This window comes from Hyalella azteca, unplaced genomic scaffold (genome assembly GCF_000764305.2).
Source record: "Hyalella azteca isolate HAZT.00-mixed unplaced genomic scaffold, Hazt_2.0.2 contig15535, whole genome shotgun sequence".
Lineage (NCBI taxonomy): Eukaryota > Metazoa > Arthropoda > Malacostraca > Amphipoda > Hyalellidae > Hyalella > Hyalella azteca.
The window spans coordinates 314,334-322,183 of NW_025945385.1; the positions used below are offsets into that span (position 1 = coordinate 314,334).

Here is a 7,850-nt window from a genome sequence, read left to right on the forward strand (position 1 = left end):
ATATGGAAAAAGTTGTTTATATGAGCTGATTTCAGTGATTTCAGGAAATGACCGAGATATCATAAATTTACCAGCATATCACTCCAGTTCCTTACATATCAATCCAGTCTCAATGATAAAACTTCCGATCAGCATCAACCTTACGATAATCGTTGGCTTGAATCAGAAAGATTGAGTATGTAGACCCAGCGTAACAAAGAATCGTTTGGCATGACGAGAATCTCCTTTATACGCACGTCCAACACCCGTATCCATGGCATGTCACTTAGCACATTTACATGTCCAATGAGCGTAAAATTGAGCGACAAACTCGACCTATCAAAACGTACGCGCCAGCGCCCTCTGGTGACGGGAGGCGCATCACCGCCTGCGTGTTGCACGTCACCACCTGGGGTTGCACGTCACCACCTGCGTGTTGCACGTCACCACCTGCGTGTTGCACGTCACCACCTGCGTGTTGCACGTCACCACCTGCGTGTTGCACGTCACCATTTGCGTGCACTACAATTTTTTTTCAGATAAAATCATTTTCATTCGGGTCAATATTTATGTTGGATTATATCGTATAAATGTTATTATAGGCAAAAGACATTTTAATTATCGGCAAATGATAATTTTTAACTAGGGTTTAACTTTAAATTAATTGGATCTAATGTCAGTGAGGAAAAATAAAATCTTAATAATTTTCTTAATCAATCAATTTTCTTCTAAATACGTTAAATGAATGATGACATTGACAGCTGCAGAACGTAAATAAATGTTGAAATATGTCAGCTGCACGCGACACCGCTGTTCCAGCTGTTATCTCCACGTGAGGCTGGCAATTAGGCAGCCAATCAATTACGAAACTAAAAGTTCATTGACACATTAATTTCGACTTGATTTCTTCAATCTAGCAGAGATGAAACATTTTGTTACCTTTGTGTTTCTATTTGTACACTTGGCATGTGATGCATTCCGAAATGTGCACGTGGCAGTGATGTGTTCACATTCTCATGGTGTGTGATGTGCCATCCAAGGCATGTGATGTATTCTCCATTGAACACAAGGCAAGTGATGTGTTATCCAATGCACACAAGGCATGTGATGTGTTCTCCATTGAACACAAGGCAAGTGATGTGTTATCCAATGTACACAAGGCATGTGATGTGTTCCCCATTGAACACAAGGCATGTGATGGGTTATCCAATGTAGACAAGGCATGTGATGTGTTCTCCATTGAACACAAGGCATGTGATGGGTTATCCAATGTAGACAAGGCATGTGATGTGTTCATGATGTGTTCCCCATTGAACACGAGGCATGTGATGGGTTATCCAATGTAGACAAGGCATGTGATGTGTTCCCCATTGAACACGAGGCATGTGATGTGTTATCCAATGTGCACAAGGCATGTTATATGTTGGCAGAATACAGCTTTAGCTTCAACGGTTGCTGGCGGCGCAAGAGGTGTCCAGACATCTTGAAGTGCATATGGTACATTTTTTTACTGTGTAAAATCCAACAAAAAATTGCCTTTAGCATGAACATGATGACAGAACTTGCATTCAGCGCAGACTTTGCTGAGAGAATATTTAAGTACAAATTAAGCGGGAACTGGTTCTTTTCATGGCATTAAATCAAGTACCTGAAACTTCCTCCCGGTTACACCATAAGCTACTCCTAACCTCTCTAGTAAGCATATTTTCTTCCTCTATTCCGTACACAACATTTACTTGAATGTCCTTGAAACATTTACTTTAGCATGTCTAAGAGTTCCTCTTTGTCAGACGTTAAGTTCTCTGACGAGTCTGTCTATGTAGAATCGATTTATGACAGTAATTTATGATTTTTTCCGTACTTGGAAAGCTTATTAATTTGAAGTTATTTCAGCGTGAGGCAAATTACTCGCTAGGGCAATTTTACTCCTGTTCTAAAAGTATATGGGTGATAAATCAATAATTACATCATTTACATGAAAAGGTCAAGATGCTGGCAAGTTGTGGGATTTTGGCCCCTCGTGCAACTACGTTCATTCGCTTCGGCGCACTCAAACTCTCAAATGCTTCGTATTTCAGTCAAAGAATGTTTCTCCCCAAATTATTGCCAGTTTTTCTCCATATCGAACGACGACGACGAATAAATCCAGTAAGGACCTTAGATTTGGTTCAGAGAGGGTGTCATTCAAGAAACACGTTGAACATCGATCATTCTCCACTTCTTTTCAACCGCTAGAGGATTTAAAATTCTACGTGCGGCCAAGGTTTAAAACTTGAACGCTGAAAGGATCAAGGGTTTCTACTAGCCGAGGAAAAAAGAAACTAACTTTTTTGTTATCATAATTTAATTAGGGTCGAAGAAAAAACAATGAGAAATTACCGTAGATGAAAATAACAGGATTAATTACAATAAACACTTTCTAATAGAATTAGTAATGTGACTAGATCGCTCTAAATATAGGCGACACTTATAAGTCGTTACTCAAGGGAAGAATTTACAATGAATAAATATGAGATTATCTTGACCAAGCTGTGTACGATACTCCGAGGCTTTGACAATGCAAGAGGGCGATGAAATGTATCATATAAATGGCTCCATAACAATTACCGGTAGTACAAATATTCAACATTAATATTTCTTCGCAAATCAATACTTCTTGTGATGTTCAATTATCGACATATTTCGCGATGAAAGACAAATGGATTGATTACAAGCAAAATTTTCCCTATTGAGCCAAGAGCACGAACAAGAGCAGTAACACTCGTATAAACATCAAAAGAGAACTAGCAAAAGATGGCTTCACAAAATATCCTAGAGCAACGAACTGGTAAATTCACCTATAATATTTGAAGCGAAGATGATAGCTAGTTAGATTGTTAAAGCAGTAGAAACAAGAAATAGAAACAAACTCAGCCCGATGAGAATATTGGGCTTGAGAAAATTTCCTTAAAATGAACAATGGAATAATGAATATTCTTTATTTGGAAGAAAATGAGAGAACAACCAAGAAAAATCCTAAAATGTAGTACATATTCTACTACATTTTAGGGAATAACTGTTATGATAAATAGGGCAACTCTTCCTTGTTTGTACACTCCACGCTAAGGAGCTTCTCGCGAACCTGCCTCTATTTCTCTGCTCCAATAATTATTGAATGGGATACATGCAATATAAAAAAAACTAACGACACCAACAAACTCCTGATGAAAATTCCCCAGCGTTTACAAACAATGAACATATTTATAAGAGGTTGGGTATCCAATAGGATGTGATTTGAAACGCTGTCCTGATATATACTTATTCCGATAAATGAATGCAAAAAATGGTGAGAGAGAGAGACTGATGCGGGTCACGAGGCAGCTCCAAGCGTTAGTTCCATTAATTAAAGCCATGTTACCAAAGCACGTTATTTCTTCAACAAGAATTATAGCCCGGTTGTGGAACCAACAACAACAGACACTCAGTGTCACTTACTTTGGTTTAAGCTTCCTTCATTTCAAACCACTTAAGTCGCATGCAAAATTTCACGAAAACTTTAGTCACACGTATGGAACGCAGTTCTCAATCATAAATATTTTTCGTGACCAGGTTTACTGAAACAAAGCTCCGTGAAAAACCAGGTTAATCGGGAGGCAGGCAACATGGACTCTCCGAAATACTTACTCATTAACTAAGTTTACACAAGTTCGTTAGAGTACATGGAAGTTTGGTCCAAAAACAAACAATTGTACAGCAACAACATAAGATCAAAATATTTCGAATAGTTTTTCGAAGAACTGTATTTACTTGTGGATAAACGACCAATAAAATGGCCTTTCTGCTTCATGACGAAACACAAGCGAACTAAGTAAATGTTTTACCTATTGGATTTCCAACGAAATAGAGCACGATTTCACTTAAATGCCCAAACGAGTTTAGACGACTTTCTTTGGTTTGAAAAAGTTTCAAAAACTTCTTAGTATAAAAAAGATGCATGAGAATTTATTAACTGGGCCCATGACATGCATTGATCAATGCAAGAGCTCGATGACAATTTATCAGAAATTTACAAAAAAAAAAAAATTTCTGATGTGCTTATTGTCGCACATTGATTTATAGATGAACAATTTTTCAAGATCAAAAATTAGAACATTCAAAAAATACCAGCGGCACCAGCAATTGGATGAAATCACATAGCCTGATTGCAAGAAAGCTGTCATTTGGTTATAGTATATGGTATATCTGTTATTAAATGAGATATTTTAAAACTGCAACCATTATCATTCCCTATCTATAATGCACACATGTGACTAAATCCGTTCTGAACATATTGGCAGTTAATATTATTACAACAGAATATTAGAGACACTATACTACATTGCTCAGAATGACTAAGCGTATGGTGCAAGCACCAGTACATTAGTGGAGCCCAACCATCGCCTTCTAGTTTATGAAACTTAAACAATTAATGAAAAATGGTTTGGCGAAAAGCATTATTAAATATAAACATACGAACGCAGTCAAAGTTCCCCTACTAGAGTAGAAGCGAGCTGAAAAGCAACGACCTATGAACATAATTAACGAATAAAGACAAAGATGCTTCAGCTATAGCCAAATGTTTGTATGCGAATCTTCTCAGAGCAAATATTGAAAATTAATACCTAGAATTTAAAATCAAAGAAAACGTCAAGCGCATTCATCATATCTTCAATGAAGGAAAGCGCTCCTCGTTTCTCCGAAACGTTTTCATTAAAGATGAGTTGATACGGCATTTTCATTGATTTTAAATTCATAGTGAGCCTGCGATTTAAATACCCTAATCATATAAGAAGCATTACAAATTAATCATGGGGAAATTTTCATAACAATTACAGATACAGTAATGGACAGGGTTTATAAGTATAGGTATAGGTAATGTATATAACAGTTATTTAATTTCCAAATATTTCCCTCTTGAATATAAAAAACATAAAATTGCCCACTACGATTTACAATTTGGGAGGTGGCTTTGTACGACTGTCAAATTTAATATATTAGAAACAACTTTTATGAAGTTAAACTCTTTAAACGAGTCAAGGTTGGAAAAGTGGCACTAATTTTTAACTGTGGCTAATAGCAGAAGCAGACGAGGTAAGTAAGAACTGATTGTATCCAGCTGGACTTATTTGCAGGGAAATCCAAGCAGTGATTAGGAAAATAACGAAATGGAATAATTTAGTCACATAGCTACGGAAAACATTAGAACCAAGTCGAACAATACTGAGTATCCAATCTCGCAGATATAAATGGATGAGATCGAGAATCTGAGACATGAATGAAGTATACAAAAGACACTCCAGTCGTATATCCCGATCGTGTTGAGGTTGCAAATTTCGCACACGATGCTTCCTCCGACGCTGCACAGGTCTATTTACTCTATTAGTTGCGTATAAGACTTAGGTAGCAACTCGGACACGGGTCTCAGCACGAGGAACGATGTCGCTTGTTGGGAGGGCTGCCGGGCGTCGCCATAGCCTCGCTGTGAAGTCGCTTCCTGTGGCACGCAAAATCTGCACAAGGAGGAAAGGTACACTTTACTTTAATAACCGAAAAACTTGCTGCACAAGAGGGAAGTATGATTCATATAATTTAATAATTCATAATATCATACTCCTAAAAACTAAAACACGGTTAGTGATCAACAATCTACGAGAAACACCCGGGGTTTATAGAGAATTTCAGATATCAACACTCAAATTGAATCAGGCTGTGACTTCATCTAATATCTCAAGTGCAGTCTACAAAATTTTAGTTTCTTTCTTCCAAGGATTAAGTAAATGGTAGAAATATGAACAACGATCTTCAATTCTTCATTCCTTTAATATTAGGCAAAGATACCATTTGTTAAAAGACAAAATCATTTGTCTATTGAGGCATCAACATTAATTATTGCATGACATATGTACACAAAGTAAATTAAAGTCGGAAATTTCATACTAGGAAACAATTAGCTAGGTATCTTGTAGAACTCACCAGTTATCTTAGGTTGCTTAGTGTTGTCTTTGTGATCTTTGGTTTCGGCGATCGTTACCACGGCCGTTGGAAGATCGATACCGACCGTTGAGGGAGAACTGCTGCTGCCGCTGCTCTTGTTGGCGATGACAGATATTGATTCCGAGGTAACTCCCTTGTTCTCAATACTGCCAGAACTAACGGATCCTAACGGTTTTTCCAACAAGACTGTTGAGGTATCAGAGCTACCAAAATTCAAGCAATTTATTGAACAATTGCTACCTTTCGTATCGGATTCGAGAGAAATACTTGCAATTTCAGGCTTCGGTTCTAAATCGGCTTCAGATAATGATTTTGATTGAACGCCGGTATTTCCAGGGAGAGTATTTTCATTTTCTTGTGCGATATCACAAGCTTGATAATTCTCACGCCGTGTGATAATAGATAGTCGCAATGAATGACGAGCGTTAGGAACCAATGAGCACAAAACTTTTTCCAAAGCTTTCTTTTCGGGGTTTTCATTGATAAGCTTCCATTCGTATTTAGGTGAAGTATTTGTTTCAGTACCAGTTTTGCTTTTCCCAGATGCAGCGTTTTTGTCGCTAGAAGCGTTTGGCAATGGTTTCATATTGAAGGGATCGAAGTTCCACTTATCGGTAAATTCCTTCCGTGACGTGAAGCAGTTTTCAATAGCAAAATCAATGTTACGCCGGCGTTCAATGTGTTTATTTGCATCAGGCGGCTGGAACAACGCAGCACGAGCAGGTCTGTGTCGTCTGTGGGATATAATACGAGATGGTGAAGTCACCATGAAGGGAGGTCGCGTCAGAGCTGAAGTCTGGAGACGACGTTCTTGCAGAGGAGACATGGTCGTAGATTCTTTGGGGCTCGTTGTCATTATAAGATCCAATATTCACTGTAATCAGCTAAACGAATATAGCTTTTCAAGTTTTCTTTTTAACGTTTTATCAAGTAGGTATACAGGTTAACCGGTCTATTATTTGTTGGCCTTAGATTCATATATAGCTATATATATAAATGTTCAACTCATTTCCTTAGATAGGGCATAATTGGAAATGCACTGTTCATTTAAATACTCAAAAAACACTGTTCGCTAGTTACATTTGAAATTGTTTGCAATATAAATTGTAAAGAGATCAGGGAATTTCCAGAAGGCGAGAAACCACACACGCGTCCAATTCTTTGGTTCGACCAAGTTATACGTAGGCTATCCAAACACTGATTTGTGTCACTACAATCTTTTGCTGGATTTAAATGAAATTTTTAACGCATGTACACCAATGTATTATTGGGTGATATGTAGGTGGCAACTGTGTGTGCTTGACCACTTGAATATCAACGGCTGAATTCAAACTCGGTAGTAGTGTAACGGTCACTGTCTACTACGAGTAGACGGCAGGCAATATTTCAACAGACGCACACACCTACCTTAACGAGCACACAACGCTAACTAACTCGGCTACGCTGCCCAACCCAATGGTAAGCTGAACGTTGAACGTACGTTGGAATCGAACATACGAACGTACGTTGGATTCGCACAGTAGTTTTCAAACACTGCCATCTGTTTGATTCTTTTGCTGATGAAAAATTGTGTGAAATAACTCCTTATCCACTTCGAGTTTGTAATTACGATAATTTTATTGTGACTATTTGAAGTTATCAGATATAGAACTTTCAAGAAATATACAAAACACGGTTTGAATACACTAATTGGCCTTTGGCAACTTTTATCTTAAGCTCCTCCCTATTATGGGCACCCTGTTTGGGTAAATCTGATACAAGAATCAAAAGGAACCCCAAAAATTTCCGTCGAATTGCCGCACAGAAGAAGTTATAAAGAACAAGCAGTAAACATATTTATTAAAATATCTCTTTCATAT

General features: G+C 37.8%; 1 protein-coding gene across 1 annotated transcript; it reads right to left on the reverse strand.

The window, feature by feature from the left end:
• Positions 1 to 4,700: 4,700 nt before the first annotated feature.
• LOC108665422 lies at positions 4,701 to 7,433 on the reverse strand. Its single transcript, XM_018152170.2, has 2 exons — positions 5,971 to 7,433; positions 4,701 to 5,507 (listed from the first exon to the last, which is right to left on the reverse strand). Exons 1-2 carry the CDS (start codon positions 6,845 to 6,847, stop codon positions 5,419 to 5,421), a joined length of 966 nt encoding a protein of 321 aa, XP_018007659.1. The 5' UTR covers positions 6,848 to 7,433; the 3' UTR covers positions 4,701 to 5,418.
• Positions 7,434 to 7,850: the final 417 nt, after the last annotated feature.

What these genes read in the sequence shown, in the direction of transcription:
- LOC108665422 (XM_018152170.2), bottom strand. Translation starts at nt 6,847, where the DNA reads ATGACAACGAGCCCCAAAGAATCTACGACCATGTCTCCTCTGCAAGAA. An exon ending in TAAGCAACCTAAGATAACTG is followed by an intron (nt 5,508 to 5,970) that starts GTGAGTTCTACA and finishes CTCCTTGTGCAG; the next exon opens with ATTTTGCGTGCCACAGGAAG.